This window comes from Lissotriton vulgaris, chromosome 1_1 (assembly GCF_964263255.1).
Source record: "Lissotriton vulgaris chromosome 1_1, aLisVul1.2, whole genome shotgun sequence".
NCBI lineage: Eukaryota > Metazoa > Chordata > Amphibia > Caudata > Salamandridae > Lissotriton > Lissotriton vulgaris.
The window spans coordinates 1,103,798,131-1,103,816,875 of NC_141685.1; the positions used below are offsets into that span (position 1 = coordinate 1,103,798,131).

Sequence of the window (18,745 nt, forward strand, 5' to 3'; positions counted from 1 at the left end):
TTAAAGGCAAAGTGAATCGATAATGTTTACTTTGAATCATCAAAGTAGGCGGTTGCGTCAGGGAATAACACACACTTTATCAATGATACTTTTATTGTTGCTACTTGCACTGTTTTCCGCTCAATCACATCGCATTAATGGATGTCAAGCAGTGTTTTTTTTGCCTTTGCAGGAAGATTTATTTAAATTGACCAAATGAAGGTCCCAACCCTTGGGTGAAATGCCTATGCAGCAATGCAGGCTGTCATTGATGGTAACTAAAAGGGTTTGCTGATTTATCTTTTGAGCACCCATAATCTGTTAATCATGGCCGCTAGGGAGAAACATCTACGGATTCCCAAAATTTTGGACCAGACAAGTGATAACCAAGTGGGCTACACGAGGCATGGAGGTCTGCCCAAAATACAGTCCCACTGTTTTGTGGAGCAGCGAGGGCTACTATCAAGGGTGAATCTATCACGAGTAAAACAGGTGCAGTGGCGCTGAGGCCTGCTCAGGTGAATAGCCTACTCTTTACAGGCGGCGCGTGTTGGGCCTCAACTCTACCTTGCAGCACAGATAGCCTATAGCAGGCCAATGTGGGTCAAAAGATACCTCTCTAGTTTATTCAGTTGGTTAGCCTGATGCCAACAGTTCATTGGTCTTCCTCCCCACTCCTTTTTCAATTTCATAGACAAATACGTACCATGTCACTTCAATTCTTGGTGCTGAACAGGTGACCTACTTTTGGCAATCAGACACCTGGATATCCTAAAAAGCTAGAAGGGAGCCTAACAATGTTGCATTGGCTAAGGGGTGTGGGCAGGTTGGTGGTAGCGCCAGTCTATTTAAAAGTTTAGATAATGATCCAGGCAATCAGTTTGAGGGCAGCCTCGGGATTCAGAAAATGCTTAGTAAGATAAATATATCATATTCTATTATCCAATATTCGGTATTCTCCTGAATAAGTCGGGACGTTGGTCCATTTGGATGACTGCAACAGTACGAGGGGCCTTTCAAACTATCATACGTAGCAGGGATCCTCAAAGTACGGCCAGGGGGCTGCATACCGCCCTCCTAGCATGTAATTGCGTCCCCTGGGTGAACAGCAGCACTGAGCTGCTGTTCACTGACAGTGCAGGAATATTCAGAAAGCTGAGAAACTGGCATAAATTATTTACAAGTAAAGTAACAGTATTTGTCATACTTACTTTCACCCCTGAGGCGGAAGCCGGGGGCCCTTCAGCACTCTTGCTCTATTTGGTTTATGCTATATGCTAACTGGCGGTTATTGATTTATAACAACCTGATTTTTAAAAAACTGTAAATATTTTAACCGGATAGTTTTTACGTATCCAGTTGGCCCTACCTTGGTGCAAGAACAACGTTGCCCAGGGCGGCCTCTTACCCCCTTCTCAGCTGTCAAGCGACGCTAGTTTCGGGCGCTGGGCGCTGAACGCACTTTGGGCGCCATCTTGGGTAGGGGTAGGATCGCGGTCTAGATGATCGACGATCCCGCCCTCCCAGGGTACAAAAGGAGTCCTTTTTCGTGTACTCGAGGTATTTGTCATACTTACTTTCACCCCTGAGGCGAAAGCCGGGGGCCCTTCAGCACTCTTGCTCTATTTGGTTTATGCTATATGCTAACTGGCGGTTATTGATTTATAACAACCTGATTTTTAAAAAACTGTAAATATTTTAACCGGATAGTTTTTACGTATCCAGTTGGCCCTACCTTGGTGCAAGAACAACGTTGCCCAGGGCGGCCTCTTACCCCCTCCTCAGCTGTCAAGCGACGCTAGTTTCGGGCGCTGGGCGCTGAACGCACTTTGGGGCCATCTTGGGTAGGGGTGGGATCGCGGTCTAGATGATCGACGATCCCACCCTCCTCACGCCCCCTACAGTGGATATAAACATCAGAATCCCCCGTCCGCGCAGCGGGCGCGCCGGCGGCGCGCCGAAGGCGCGCCAAAGGCGAGCCCGTCTGCGCCCGTCCGCGACCGGACGGGACCAGGGGCCATACCCCCTGTGCAAGGCGGACCAGAAGGTGGGAGATCGATAAGGTATGACTCCACCACTTTAAAAAACTTAATGCCCCAATTAATCATACCTGTCGGCATTCTATCCATCCCGGCTCTCCTTCTGGGATATGCTCTCATTGTAAATTCTCACTGTCCAGCCATCAAGATAAGCCACACTCTATCAAAACCTACAAAATGTTTCTTTTAAATTGTCGGTCATTGACTAAACATGCTGTGCAAATGTCTCTCCTGCTAGAGGAGAATGAGCCAGATGTAATATTCCTGACAGAGACGTGGTTAAAAGACGCTTCTGACCCTGATATTACCTCCATCTTGCAAATGGGATACACTTTGCAGAGATTAGACAGATTAGAAGGTAGAGGAGGTGGCTTAGGCATCCTTCTTAAAAATCACTACCTCTGTAGGACCTCACCGGCCGCTATCTCTAACTGTGAGAGTATGCTCTTTACACTTGAATTCTCACCTACAGACTCATTTTTTGGCGCTCTTATTTACCGCCCCCCTAATCAAGTAGGAGATTTTATTGATTCACTTCAATCTAAAATAGCTGACTTAGTGGTTAGTAGATCCCATTTCTCAATATTAGGAGATATAAATATCCACTTAGACGACCCCAACAACTCTACGGCTAGTGCATTTTTGGACAGTATGGCAGCTCTCCAGATCATACAGAAAGGCTTTGAGCCTACACACGAAAAGGGTCATCTTCTTGATGGGGTACTCAGTAATGATAATAGACTGGAAGTAGGGACCCCATTGCCTCTTACCTGGACAGACCACTATTTAATACCCATACAGTGGACTCCAGCTATGTCATTACAGCCCCCCCCCTCGCACTACCCTATTTGGGAGAGACTGGTCCAAAGTCTCCCCAGTCCAATGGGCTAACTTGCTCTCCGTGCCCCCCCCCCAAAATGTGACAGACCCGGCACTGCAGTATGAGAACTACATCAGTTGGCTGTGTACAGCCCTGGACTCTATTGCACCTACTAAAGCCCTCAAAGAAAAAACTAAATCCAAGGACTCACCCTGGTATACTCCCCAACTTAAAGAACTAAAAAGGGTGTGCAGAAGACTTGAAAGAAATTGGAGGATTTCTCGTAGTAAGATAGATAAAACCACCCATCTTGAAGCCATCAAAAAATATAAAATAGAAATTAGACGTACTAAAACCTTATACTTCGAGGAAAATTTTTTAACTGCCTCCAACTCTTCCAGAGAAATCTTTCAGATAGCTAAATTCCTGAATGACATCCTCCCGGTTCCTGCTGATCCGAGTAAAGCTCAGGCTCGCTGTGAGAGTCAAGCTGAGTACTTTCATAGCAAAATACAAAAAATTGCCTCTGCTTTTAAATCACCTAATCTATCCCAGGGTATGGGAACCATTTCACTAAACGTCATGGCTCCAAAATTAGATGAGTTTCCACTGTTGGATGAGAACTCACTTGGGGCTATCATGTTGAACATTAAATCAGGATCTCCTACGGACCCTGCCCCTCCCTGCCAGCTAGTAAAAATTGAGAATACTGTCAAACCTGTTATCATCAACATTTTAAATACTTCTATTACTACAGGCTCAGTACCTACTGCGTGGAAAAGTGCACAAGTTAAGGCTTTGCTGAAGAAACCCACTCTGGACCCAGAAAATATGGCCAACTATCGGCCTATTTCACTCCTTCTGTGGATCAGTAAACTCTTAGAAAAACACATCAACACGTCTATTACTCAATTTTTAGAGAATCATCATCTCCTCCACGATTCCCAAGCTGGTTTTCGTCCCAAATTGGGAACTGAGGCGGCCCTCCTGGCAGTAACTGAGCTGGCCAGGAAACAAATGGATCAAGGCGGCACCACAGCAATCATGCTACTCGACCTTAGTGCCGCCTTCGACACTGTTAACACCAGCATTCTCCTTCACCGCCTCCATCAGATGGGAATCTCTGGGAAGGCCATGCACTGGCTCCAGTCCTTCCTGGAGAATCGCTCCTTTAGGGTTGTTGAGGGCACTACCTATTCAAAAGTCTGGCCCTTGGATCAAGGTGTACCCCAGGGCTCTTCATTGAGCCCTACTCTTTTTAATATTTATATGCAGCCTTTAGCTGATATAGTGCACTCATTCGGCCTTGATATAATAACCTATGCCGATGATACGCAATTAGTCGTATCTATGAATCAGGCAGACTCTCCATCTTCCAATCTAAGTAACTGTCTGGTAGCGGTGGCTCAGTGGATGGCTACCTCGCATTTAAAATTGAATGGCGAGAAAACTGAGCTCATGGTGTTAGGCAATTCAGCCATTCCCAGTCCTTTGTCAGACTGGCCACCCTGTATGGGCCCCACGCCCCAACCAAAGTCCCATATAAAGAGCCTAGGTATTTGGTTGGACTCCAACCTCAGCTTCATGCAGCAAGCTACTACTCTCTCCGCCATATGCTTCGGGCTCATGCGCATGCTGAGAAAGGTGCTGCCTCTTCTCCCCTTTGAAGCTCGCAGAATAATGGTTAAAGCCATCATTTTGTCCTGCTTGGATTATGGGAACTCCCTATACTTAGGCGCCCCCTCATTTACAATAAAAAAGCTACAGGTGACACAAAACGCCGCAGCCCACCTCCTATTAGGCCTCAACAAACGAGAATCAGCAACCATGGCCCTGAGGAAACTGCACTGGCTTCCTGTTAAGGCCAGAGTGTTGTTTAAATCTCTTTGTATCATGCACAAAGCCATGTGGAAGAATGCTCCCACTATGATCTGCTCCCTGGCAAAACCCTACCTTCCCCACAGATCCCTGAGATCTAGTACTGCTTTCCTGGCCACTGTCAACAAAATCAGACGTACCAGATGGGGCGGACGTTCCTTCTCCTGGAATGCCGCAAAGGAATGGAACTCTCTGCCCACTCTCCTTCGCAGTGAACCTAGCCTTCTAAAATTTCGGAAGGATCTGAAAACCTACCTGTTCATTTAACTTTTTCCCTTTTTTAGTATGACGGTACTTAGCGCTACGAGGCCTCCGGGTTGTTTGCGCTCTATAAAACCCGATTAATAATAATAATAATAATAATAACAGTAAAGAAGCAACAAAGGTGTCCTATACAACTTGTCTTTAGGAACACCTTAAGTTTTAAATACATCTTGCACTAAACATGTAAAAACCTGATAAACTGTCTGAAAACTTCCAAAAAGTGTATTTCATTAATATGCATGGGCGTTTTACCTCAGTAGATCAGATTATATCACTGCATTGAGAGGCATTTATCAGGAGTGATAGTTTTCAAACAAGATCTTGGAAACATTCATGCTTCCCCCATTCTGAAAACAATGCCATTAGTGAACCAAGAGGCAAGTTATTTGTCAGGTGTGTAGCCTTGGCTCTTATATAACTGGTACATTATAATTTACTAAATAAAACACAAGATAAGGGTTTGTACAGCACACCTCCTGAACTGGTGTGTTTCAAGGGACTCACATATATGGTAATGAAGTAAAAGGAGGCAAAGTGAAATTAACCAATTGCTAAGCACTACACAATCTGGTCAAGAGGGGAAGCCAGGACTGATACCAGGGTTTCTGGTTCCACATTTTGCTATTCAGCCATCAAATGAGTATCTCTTTCTCTCTCATGTTTTACACTAGAAGTTAATGCTTTGTTTTTAATTCTTGGTGCATGAGAATGGAGCCTTGGTGGCAGACATAAGTGACGTGAAGGCTCTGTTTGTTGTTCACACAATGCATCTTCATCAAGTCCCCCTATGCCCACCTTTCATCACCTGGCCCTCGCCCTGCTGGCAAAGGTGTGGCCCTCGGGCCTGGCGCAGATATCAGTTTTTTTTCTTTGCCCCCGGGGGAATATTTGCGAGTACCCATGATACAAAGCATAGCTGGGCAGCCTTGCATACAGTAAAAGTCATTGTTTAATAGTGGGGACTTTAACCCATGTCAAACGGCATAATTTAGGTCCTGACCCACCTCACACAAAGGACTGTTTGCAGCTATGGCTACATCACTTACTTTTGTATGCATCCTCGTTAAGGGGTCCTAGCAAAGCAGATGAGTGACGGGGGCATCAAATTACTTAAGTGAGTAGAAGCTGTAGAGACTGCAAACAATGTTCTGGCGAAATCATTCACATAAATGAATAATAAAAAAAAATAAGAACTGCATCCAATAGCGTCAAGATTTTTCTATGGGCTGTATTTTTGGATTACAGAGATAGGCATGCCCTAACACTGAGAAGTGAGGCAACTACATAGTTCCTATTTTTCTACAATTACCGTTGAGGGATTTAAGGCTCTAACCCCCATATCCTAGCAGTCCCACAGGTTCGCTGTTAGGAATTTACAATTTCAAAGACCCTGTTGGCGTCGACCTGAGTTACAGAAACCAAGAGGGCGAAAGAGAGAATCGTAAAGCGAGGTACAAGGAAAGAAAGGAATAGAGAGCATTTTCAAAGAAAGTGAAGGGCAGCGAGGGAGAGAATGCGAAGAAAAGAACGATAAAGAGGGGCTGTGAAAGACAGATGAGACGGGCGGAGGGAGGGGGAGGCCGAGTGAGAAAGACAAGGTCGATCCGAGGAGAACCTGCGTTCTACTGACGAAGCTCTCTGCATGATGCTTACGAGGGGCCCTGAAGCAAGGAAAGGGGGGCGACGAGGGCTCCAGCAGCCTGACTCTTTCGGAGGTTATGTGCGCTCTCTGGGCTGCCCCCGCTGTGGCCCCAGAGTTCTACGGGGGCTGGCGCGGTGACGCCCCAACGCTGATCATGCAGTCCTCTTGTTAGTAATACTTGGGTGTACCGCCCGGTACTCTCAGTACTCTTAGCTCAGCTCGGACCCCGTCAGCCTGTCTCAGTACTCCGAGGCGGGTCCCAGGTAAGCTATCATTAATACTCTGACATGGATGCCGCAGTAGTACAGTCCGCTAGATTGTATACCCCTGCAGGTACTCCTGAATGGAGTCCCCCGGCAGCCTCTCTCAGTACTCAGACACGGGTGACCTAGTCGGGCCCCGTCTGATACTCCCAGTCCGCTGAACTGCGCACCCCCGCACGTACAGTACTTTAGCTGGGGTGGTACCCCTGAGGGCTGTACTCACTGTGTCTGACTGTGCACCAGGGCAGCCAGGCAGAGCTGAAGCAGGAGCTGCAGAAGCGCCTTTCCCTCCATACTGCAGGCTGGAGGGCAGTGTCGGGGGGCCCCTGCCCTCCATCGGCTTTTATATCTCCCGCCCCCTACCCTTGACCGAAGTCTGCAAACAGACAGCCATTAATCAGTAACTGGCTGAACCCATCCTGCCGGGAATTAAAAAAAAAAGCGGTGTGCCCCCCGGGCATTGACCAGTTTAAACCGAAGAGGGGGCTCCTCGCCCCACCCCAAATCACACACTAAAGGGTAAAGTGGCAATGTCAGTCAACTTGTTACATTTTATATTTGAAAATTCACAAACATAGAGAAACCAGTCCCTTGTGAAATTCAGTCACCCGTACACTAGACCATGCACCTCTCTAGCACTGATTTGTAAGGTAATGCCTTCCATCTTCTATCATGACAGTACTCATTTTACACATTCTCTGGTTTGTTTTGCGACCATTATTGTCCGCACATATTAATATTTGCCCTGAACGACAGCAGATTCATTTAAAATGCATTATTCAGAGGATTAGTTGCATGATAATAGCTTATCTATACATATTTCATAATTCTTTAAAATTGTAATTGTGATCCTTATTAACGACGAGTTCATAATGATTTACATATAATACTAATAGGAAGTTATTAAGACATGGACCACATTATTCATATCTCACGAATAACTCTACAGCAAATGTCCTCCTCAAGCTAGGGAATGCAATAGATCTCCTGTATTTTTAGGCCATTTGGTTCATGATATAATGAACTGTCTGTCATTTTACATTAGCCTCTACTGCAAGTTAACTTAATATAAATGGAGTGCAAGCAACTTTATTCAAGAGGATCATAAAGTTATAGTACGTCATACCTCCATCCTATTCAGATGATGATCATCATGTTTAAATATGTAATATGCATAATTCATATAAAGATTAAAGTGCATAATAAAGTGACAGTGCATCATATCTCAATCATGTTAAGTAAGTAAAGATTATTATGTTAACTTGCTTAAAATCATTAAAAGGTAAAAGTCATGACCAAACTGTGATATAAGGCTTCTAAGTGCTAAATATAATTACAAATTACTAAATAAGAATCCCCTAGATACCCGGAGTTAGACTGGGCAACCCCCTTAATGAATATAGACCCCAGTGGCATCCACAGTGACTAGAATGTCCCAGTACACAGACGTTTTAAAGTGCTAAGTGCTTAATAATAGTTAAAAATGAATCTGAAAACATTCAAATATTGCACCTAGATTTCCTTAAAGGCGATTATGAGATAATCAACTCAGTACATTTGGTGACATTACAAAGTGTCCTTGTTTATTAAGTCCCTCGCTGGCATCCATAGCAGGGGGAAGGTCCCATAAGTCTCAATTAAATCTGTAATAAAATGCTCCCCTAGGTTCATTGAGTTAAGTTGCTCATTTCTCTTATTAATTAGGGCTCTTGGTAGGATCCGCAAAAAAAATGGGAACATACGAAAATGGGAGACCCAGTGCCACAAAGGTTGTTGAAACCCTAAAGTATTAAGGGGGTCATGAGGATGATGGGCGGACTTTGTCCGCCCGCCATCCTGTCAGTATTCGGACCGCCCGCCATAAGGGCGGGGTCCCGTGGGGGGTATCAGGATGTGCCCGCCACAGTGGCGGGCACATCCTGTATTTTTAGCATTGTGGCGGGCGGTGCTCTCTGCGCCGCCTGCCACAATGCTAAAAATGCATTTCAGCATTTGCATTTACAAAGCGGCAGGCACCGCACGGTGCCTGCCGCTTTGTAAATGCAAATGAAGGGGGGTACCACAGGTACCCCCCGTGTGCACCGCCCACCTCTACTATTATGTTGCTCTTGATGGTAATAGTGCCCACACCGCCAGCGCTCGCTCCACCTTTTGAGCCCCATACCACTTTCATACCAAGGAGACTCATGAGACATAAATGTGGAAAACGGTGGTGCAGGTTTATTTTGCATAACAAGTAGCAGATAAGGTGGGTCATCTTACAGGCGATCCAATGCGGCAGCCCCTTGCTGACCCGCATGCCTAATTAGCCATCTTGCACGGTAAGTCGATGCTCTTGACGGTGCAATACGTTAATACTTTATTTCGTTCTACTCCCGCCCCCCCTGTCAGGGCGGAGCGATGAGGCACACCCCCGGTCGGTTCAGGCCCCCCGACCGCCCGAAGGACTAACGGGGCGCCGACGCTGTTTCCTGGAACCCCCTCGGCTCCAGGTTCTTGGCTCAGGCACCCCTACTGTGCCAGGCAGAGGTATTGACTGTATCCTTCTGCCGCAGAGGTACCCTTACTGTCCATCTGCTTCCAGATCGCCCTGTGACTCCGCCTGCAACACAAAACAGACCATTAGTTGTTCACAATTCGCCTGCCGCTCTGCTGCTGGGTCAGGGCCAGGGTGGGAACAGCGCAGAGCAGCCCAGGAAACGCGGCAGGAAAAGACCGAGCAATGCTAGCTCTGCTAGTTATAGGTCCCGTGAGTCCGCCTCCCGCTCGCTCAGTCTCGCCACTCATTGGCCGTTTGAAAAGGGGGCGGCTCCCGGGCCGGCACGCTATTGTTCTGCTCGCGCGGCATGTGGCACTAATACGCTGTCTCGCTTCATCTCCCCTTCGCGTCGCGCGGCCAGCGGCATAGTGCCCACACCGCCAGCGCTCGCTCCACCTTTTGAGCCCCATACCACTTTCATACCAAGGAGACTCATGAGACATAAATGTGGAAAACGGTGGTGCAGGTTTATTTTGCATAACAAGTAGCAGATAAGGTGGGTCATCTTACAGGCGATCCAATGCGGCAGCCCCTCGCTGACCCGCATGCCTAATTAGCCATCTTGCACGGTAAGTCGATGCTCTTGACGGTGCAATACGTTAATACTTTATTTCGTTCTACTCCCGCCCCCCCTGTCAGGGCGGAGCGATGAGGCACACCCCCGGTCGGTTCAGGCCCCCCGACCGCCCGAAGGACTAACGGGGCGCCGACACTGTTTCCTGGAACCCCCTCGGCTCCAGGTTCTTGGCTCAGGCACCCCTACTGTGCCAGGCAGAGGTATTGACTGTATCCTTCTGCCGCAGAGGTACCCTTACTGTCCATCTGCTTCCAGATCGCCCTGTACTCCGCCACAGCTCTGGAGGAGGCCCCCGTCGATGACAGAGCCCCCCCACCACCTAGCTACTTTTCGCTGCTCTTTAGTGCCATCAAGATCACTGGCACCCTGCTGCTGCCAGGGCTTCCTGTAAGTCTAGGAGAAAGACATCCATACCACGCCCAGACAAGTGAACCCTGTCGCTTTCATAATAACCCACAGTCCTTTCCTGTATCAGCGCATGCCTGATGAACCCCAGGCCCCTCTTCCCCATGAATTTTTACTTTCCGTTGCTGTTTCGTGCACCTTATCAAAGTCTAGTTCTCACCGTATTGGTACCGGCCAATCAAGGTTTCTTGCTATAGTTTCCATGCTCTCAATCACATCGGCCACACCACTTATGGATATTTATTAAACGGGTCTTAAGACGCGCCCTTGGTTACCTGAGCCATGTGCATCAATAATCATGACAGTGATTATTGATTATTATTGATTATTAGTGATTATTGATTATTGTGGTGCTCTCCTTGTACCCGTGTTTGTTACACTTAGGTGCATGCCACCCACTTCTCTCTGAACCCACCGTATGCTATCTTTCACGTGTTGTGTTACCTTTGCACTTGCACAAGCGTTATGGCTAGATTATCTATTGGAGAATTTCGTCGTTTCGTATGTAAGTGAAACATTTGGAAACAATACACCTTTGCTGGCGCTAGCTTAGTCTACGGGGCACGCCAAGGCCAAAATATGGCATTGGTTTACTTAACCTGAACACTCACTTGTTCAGCAATGATCCTATCTCCGATGCAAGGGTGTTTGCGCCAGTCCGCATACTGCCAGTTGCAGGTTGCTATGCGTGACATCTTATAATTTGGGTGTAATTATGAGTGACAGTTCAATGCTACGAGTGACGCCTCCTCGTACGTAAAGTTAAGCAATGAAGATGAGGGAACCGCAGCTGCTCAGCAAGGGATCGTAAGTACCTGATCATTGACTTGTGCCATAGCGGCTACACTGGTTGTAGGCTTGCATATGCACACGCCGTTCGCACACATACATAATGTTTATTTAAACTGGAAACAAGCTAACCCCCCGTATTCCAAAGATAGCATGCCTCTTGTTTAACTTACTGGAGTAATTGCCGTGACCTATACATAGCTGTCGAAGTTTGGGACTAGGTATGTGTGGCATAGCCATGTATCCAGTCTTTTTACGTGTGACATATAAATGTCTTGTGTCTAGCATTTAGCCGCATGTTAGAACCAAGGACTGAATAGAGATCGGCTGTTCCGCCCTTTTAGTAAGCTGATGACATCTCTACTGGTAAATTGAACCAATTATAACGTAGGAACTTTAAAATGATTATTAACATAAAACGATACTGGAGATTCTTTTGAGAATACCTGCGTGTCCGTCGCAAGGCAGAGCTGTCGCAATGAAGAATACGTGCGTCGCCAAGACGTCTATAATATACAGACTTGCCGCTCGCACCATTGCACGACTTGACCGTACCCATCCCTCCAGTCACCGTTTCGCGCTCGCCGTTGGAGCCCCCGGACTACGAGTCCCAGACCCCACCCATGTAAGCAACGAGAAGTTGCAGGATCTTAGAAGTGCTTTAGAGCACCGGAAATGATCGCGTGTTCACCATAACTGGACGCACACAACGACATAATAATCAGTACCCAAAATGCAAATATATTTGCAGAATTAAAGACACTTTAAGGCCGATGACAGTGATAAATTGCTTGCTGAGTTTATTTCAGAAGAGGTTAGACCAGGGCAATTGTCTGCCTAGGGCTGTGTGGAGCAGGTGCACACCCACCTATGCACGCAAATGGAGGAATATTGCATTGCTATTCACGAACCGCTAACATGCATTATATTTTATTATCTGCCCTGGGAAGCTTGCCGCTGATGGACCTGTACGCGCGACATACAAACACTGATAATTTCGTGGGGCCTCTTTCACAGGGTGCAGACTAAATGGGACCCCAAAACACCTCAGGGGTAGATTGCTACCACATGGTATTAGGTTGGATTTAGCACCCGATTATTATTTGCCAGCTGAATAACAAGCAAGTGGTCTACGTTTTAAGATTTGCAATGTGGTGCAAACAACATTTGCGCAAAATGTTAACTCCTGCTGTCTTCGCTGATACAATCGATCCTATATGATCTCTTTCGTCGCTGCTTTATTGTAACATGTATTATTGCTTCATGCGTGCACTCGATAAGTAAATGGTCGAACTAAAGTCTATCTTTGAATGCACATTCCACTGTGACTTTGGAACGGCAGTGAACGGGGGAAGGGCGGTAATTAACAATGTAATGCACTGTTATTTATGTGCCTACAGATCCAACTAAATTACCCATGGACATTTTACTGCAAGTCCACTAACCCAATTGTAACGCTCTAAGGTTAGGCTCGTGATTTATGCGGCGTTCACAGCTGATGAGCCTCGCTGGCAGGTTATTGGGGATGCGTCCGTGATTATAGGACCATTAGCGGGTGTGATCTCCTTCAGTATCAATAGCTTCTAATGCGAGTTTCCAAATAAATACTGAAAGCTACATTAGTGGGTGTGATCTCCCTCAGTATCAATAGCTTCTAATGCGAGTTTCCAAATAAATACTGAAAGCTAACACGGTGGATCTATCTGGCCCCCCAAGTGTGTGCATAGTATCTGTCTGGAGCTGTTATGTTTTGGGAGACATGCACCATCGGTTTACCTAATTATAGCTCCTAAGCACAGCTTCAAGAAGTGTTTTTCATCACAGAGATCATAACAGAAGCAACTCGGGGATACGCACACGCTTGCCTAGTAAATAAAATGTGCGGTGCCAATAGCTTTGAATAGGGCATTTAGTTTGTATTAAGGAACTGACACACCGTACCCAGTGCATAGACATCGACAAGGAGCACCACATTGATTTGTGGTGGTTAGAAACCGTTCGCGATAATGTGTGCGGCAATAATCAAGGTTTTCGTAGTCGTAGGACAATTTTTGGAGGGTGCATGTGGAAAACACGCCGATACGAGGCTCAGAATATCCCATGCATGGGCCTAAACAGGCGCACGCGCACAGGTAGCGATGGCACCTCACAGGACCATTCATAGCCCTATACAGACACCCACACACTCAACATGGTTGCCCTGATTAGTGCCCTGCACACTAATCCCGCTGTTCTCCACCCTCTCCTAGGCGCATAGTGGCTACCAAAGTTACCCCGGAAAGAACCATTGGAACGCCTGACTTATCTCCCTGCCTGCCCAGCATGACAACCTGAGCCCGCTGTTTTTATCTTATGGGCCTAAAGAAACTGCAAAAGGATGATTAAAGAAAAATGTATCAGACGCTGTGCCCAAATCATGTTAAGTTGCAGGAGGTTGGAAGACCAGGCCATTGGGCGGCCTCATCCTGGAGCACAAACTTCCTAACATATGTTAAGGTGCAAGCTGGTTTTCCATAGGCAAAGCTATTTCTCAAAAGCTCTCTGTGCTAGACAGTGGATGGGGCGGAAACGCTTGTGAACGGGACCGCCCAGAGCTGGAGACCTTTGTTTCACACCAGGGTTGCCTGAAAAAAGAGACTGCCCCACGTGCGTGTAAAAGGATTAGATCAGCGGTAAGGCTGATTTTAAAGATAAACGTCAGCACCTTTCTTCAGTTTAAAAGACCCCACTATCAGATGGCCAACCAGGGCAAATCCACTATTACCTGAGATACTCAGAAGCTCGCGCATTCAGAGAGGACCGGGTTAGCCATATCCCAAGAGCTGCAGAACATATTACAGAAACCGCCGTAATTATGTATCGCGCCTTTCAAAAGCTACATTCACTGGAGGGAGAGAATGAGTGCGTGCCTATCAAATAGTGTTATACCCCCTTTTATTGCGAGAGGAACTTTTTGTTTATTTGTACTATGGTGCTGTATTTTATTAGGAGAAATGGTTCTGATGTGTAGTTTGAGTAATGTGTTATCCCACTATAGAGAGTCAAGACGTTCTGTATTGAGAGTAATCGGTCTGCGATGCTTTACTTCATACAGAAAAGTGACTTTACAGGAAAACTGGCTGCTGACTCATGGTCATTATTACATAAGTGTAAATCACTAGTACCGGGTATGAAAAACGCCTGTTGCGAGTAGGAGTGTGTGAAGTTCGCGTAAAGTGCTTTCAAGTAATTACGCACAAAATATTTAAAAATACGCAAAGTTTGAGAGTGAAACGCGCCCTTGCATCAATTTTTGGCATGATTGTGCATTTAAATAAAACACCGCAAACAAATAGCTCGGTTATATTCCGTTGCTCGGTTCCGTTGCGCTGCAAATGTTTGCCCCAATCAATTCAAACCTCCGGCTCCCAAACGCCGCCGCCAGTCCCCAAAACCGGAAGTCGGTCACAGCTTGTATAGATACCTAGCGCGTGCCCTTTATCTTGAAAAGATTTCCAAAGTTAGGGTCTCTAGCATAACTTAAAACAGATAAATGCCCAGGGAGCTCCCATAGCTGAAACCACGCACATAGCCTTAGCACTCGCTCGCTTGGGTGCATTCCTAGCTGTACGTTTCCTCCCCACGGTCACCATGTGTAATGGAAGCGAGCCGCCGCCCCCACATTAAAACGGAAAAAGAACTCGCAGGCGCCGATCTCCAGAACGATAGATGAAATACAGTTGTATTGAAATGTTTCAATATATTTAGGTCACCTCAAAAATTATTCTGAAAGCTCCTAAAGGGACCACAATGCCGCTTTATGCAAAACATTGAATTTAACTTCTTAAGAGAAATTGGAACATTGGTAGCGACACGTTTCCTGCCTCGCGTCACTGTTTCTGCAGATTCACTGTGGCGCAGAGTCAAATGTTCATGCAGTATGTGGCACGCAACGATTTACAGAGGCCCCTGATAGTTTAAATACATATTCAAATAGCCGAGACGATTCAGAATTGCGACAGATGAAAACACGTGTGAGTATATCAAAATCCCATCAGATTTATCGGGCGAGTGTTTTAACGAAACAAACCATATAGAAACTAATGTGCCAAGAGACTTTTGGCAGAGTCATGCGCACGCCTAAGCTAAAAGTAGTCGCCATGTAAACCATGCGCGACTCACCGCCGCTCGACCTCGAAGGAGTGACTGAACCAAGCTCCGGGGCACTGTCCCTGGCGGGCAGCCCACAGTGGGAGGCGAACTCACGAAACAAAGGTGCCGAGCCAAGGACAACAGGGGGACAGACCAGACCCCAGAGGGAAACACTGCAGCAACCTCGCTCGGTGAATGCCTTGACGGAGATCACATTCCCTAAGCACTTGTGTTTCAACAGAGGCCCTGTGGCACTAGTCAGACAGGGCAGCAACAACAATTGTGAACACATCCATCCGCCAGACAGCCACCTGCGTCCCCACCGAGACTCGAACCCGGATCACGAGCTCCTCCCATAACCAACACCAAAGCCCAACCACCATGACAACAGTCTGCATGCATTAAGTTTACACAAAACAACCTGTATCACAAATGGAAACACAGCATGTCGACCAGGGCACAGACGGACACATTCACTCTAATCAGGCCTGGAGAAATCAATAACGCAATGCCGCACATCCCCACTGAGACTCAAAACCTGGATCCCCCTAACAACGCGGAGCACTCTGCCACAGCACAAGTCGTAGAACACCAAAGCCGGCCCACTCACACCGCGTGCAGCAGCAAAAACCGCACCGGCCCATGGTCCAAGAAGGGCCGCACAGCTCGCACAATCTATACCCGCGCTGATGCCGGGATGGCGCTGCAGTTTTGCCCACCGATGTTTGAAGATGCAGCTGGTTTGAGGCCTTCGCTAGAAGAGCGCCCCTTGCCTCAATGTTAACTCGCCCCGCAAAGTCCCGCGCTGCCCCCAGTGTCCTACCCAATTTTTTAAAGGTGAAAAGTGCCAACCTTGAGCTCGCGCCCACCCCCATGCGCGAACGGACATAGTCCAGTGTTAGAAGTGGGCGGGGACGGAAAGGCACGGCGTGCCCCTACTTCTTAAAATTATGTTAGTCCGTTCCCCTACTTCTTAGTTTTGAAAGAGCGCGGGGACTGTAAAATTGCCATACTTTAAAAGTACACCTTTTTTTTCACGCATGAGTGGTGCAACGTGAATATTCAGAAGGCCTCTGCACTGCGCCCGACCTCCTCCCCTTCCCCGCTGGGTCTAATGGGCCTGCAAAGTGAGACTGAAAGGGCCATCAGTGTAGCATGGTGCGAAAACGGCTACTCTGTTGGCCCTGCACTGCTGTGAGCCCGTGATCACACCTCATTTGTGAGGACGCTGCCAGCAAATTTACATGCCAATTTAAAGCTGCTATTAGTTGGGTTTTGTGGCAGTAATATTCACAGTGTTTACCCGCGGAAGCAACGTTCAACAATGCCTAACAGACTGTTTCCCGGCAATCTCGGCCCGAAGGTGCACCGGGGCCGTTCTCACGCCACTTCTAGTTCTGTTGACAGTTGTCCTCCCCATACAGGCCCCGGTGTAACACACACCATTCCAAAGATGTTTGAGAAACCCAAGGGCAAGAGTGGTTTTGCACCCATAACCAAACGAGTAAGCTCCTATTTGGAAGCAGTATTTACACCACCTCCTGACCCATGTGCACATGATTTGGCAGATTTAATAATTGCATGTACTAACAGATTCGCCCCCCTGCAAAGCCCCATTGATAATGACGCCATCTGTGCAGACAAATCTTTTCCAACTCAAGCAATGACAGCCCCGGCGTTTGACCCCAGTATTTAGGAGTCTGTTAGTGATTTAAGAAAATATTCCAATGTTCTGAAGTCTATGATTGGTGACCTTATGGGGATGATGAAGGGCAGGAGCAGTGATGGGGCAGGAGCAGTGATCGGGCAGGAGAGGCGACAGGGCAGGAGAGGAGACGTGAAAGGAGAGGCAATAGGGCAGGAGAGGTGACCGGGCACAAGAAGTGACGGGCAGGTGACATGACAGGCAGGTGATGTGACGGGCAGGTGAGGTGATGGGCAGGAGAGGTGACGGGGCAGGAGAGGTGACGGGGCAGGAGAGGTGACGGGGCAGGAGAGGTGATGGGGCAGGAGAGGTGACGGGGCTTGAGCTAGAGCAGTAACCGGGTGTGAGCGGTGAAAAGACAGCAGCGGTGAAAGGACAGGAGAAGTGAACGGGGCAGGAGCAGTGAACGGGGCAGGAGCAGTGAGCGGGGCAGCAGAAATGAACGGGGCAGGAGCAGTGAACGGGGCAGGAGCAGTGAACGGGGCAGGAGCAGTGAACGGGGCAGGAGCAGTGAACGGGGCAGGAGCAGCGACAGGGCAGGAGAAGCGACAGGGCAGGAGAGGAGACGTGGAAGGAGAGGCAACATGGCAGGAGAGGTGACCGGGCACAAGAAGTGAAGGGCAGGTGACATGACAGACAGGTGACGTGACGGGCAGGTGAGGTGATGGGCAGGGGAGGTGACGGGGCAGGAGAGGTGACGGGGCAGGAGAGGTGACGGGGCAGGAGAGGTGACGGGGCAGGAGAGGTGACGGGGCAGGAGAGGTGACGGGGCAGGAGAGGTGACGGGGCAGGAGAGGTGACGGGGCAGGAGCAGTGAACAGGACAGGAGCAGTGAACAGGACAGGAGCAGTGAACAGGACAGGAGCAGTGAACAGGACAGGAGCAGTGAACAGGACAGGAGCAGTGAACAGGACAGGAGCAGTGAACGGGGCAGGAGCAGTGAACGGGGCAGGAGGAGCGCGGTGAACAGAGCAGGAGAGGTGAGCGGGACAGGAGCGGTGAACAGGGCAGGGTAGGTGACGGGGCATGAGCTAGAGCAGTAACCGGGTGTGAGCGGTGAAAGGACAGCAGCGGTGAAAGGACAGGAGAAGTGAAGGGGGCAGGAGCAGTGAACGGGGCAGGAGCAGTGAACGGGGCAGCAGAAATGAACGGGGCAGCAGAAATGAACGGGGCAGCAGAAATGAACGGGCCAGGAGCAGTAAACGGGGCAGGAGCAGTGAACGGGGCAGGAGCAGTGAACGGGGCAGGAGCAGTGATAGGGCAGGAGCAGTGATAGGGCAGGAGCAGCGACAAGGCAGGAGAAGTGACAGGGCAGGAGAGGAGACGTGGAAGGAGAGGCAACAGGGCAGGAGAGGTGACCGGGCACAAGAAGTGACGGGCAGGTGACATGACAGGCAGGTGATGGGATGGGCAGGTGAGGTGATGGGCAGGAGAGGTGACGGGGCAGGAGAGGTGACGGGGCAGGAGAGGTGACGGGGCAGGAGAGGTGACGGGGCAGGAGAGGTGACGGGGCAGGAGAGGTGACGGGGCAGGAGAGGTGACGGGGCAGGAGAGGTGACGGGGCATGAGCTAGAGCAGTAACCGGGTGTGAGCGGTGAAAGGACAGGAGCGGTGAAAGGACAGGAGCGGTGAACTGGGCAGGAGCAGTGAACGGGGCAGGAGCAGTGAACGGGGCAGGAGCAGTGAACGGGGCAGGAGCAGTGAACGGGGGAGG

At 48.5% G+C, this 18,745-nt stretch overlaps 1 protein-coding gene across 2 annotated transcripts in view; it reads right to left on the bottom strand.

Annotated features, from left to right (window-relative positions):
• The window catches only part of LOC147748681 (A.superbus venom factor 1-like), a 1,130,076-nt gene extending 1,122,852 nt beyond the window's left edge, over positions 1–7,224 (bottom strand). For both annotated transcript variants that reach the window (XM_086963555.1, XM_086963554.1), the window contains exon 1: positions 7,109–7,224. In XM_086963555.1, the coding sequence (XP_086819681.1) occupies positions 7,109–7,179 (71 nt within the window). In that variant the 5' untranslated portion in view covers positions 7,180–7,224. The remainder of the gene's footprint in view (positions 1–7,108) is intronic.
• Between the last annotated feature and the right edge of the window lie 11,521 nt (positions 7,225–18,745).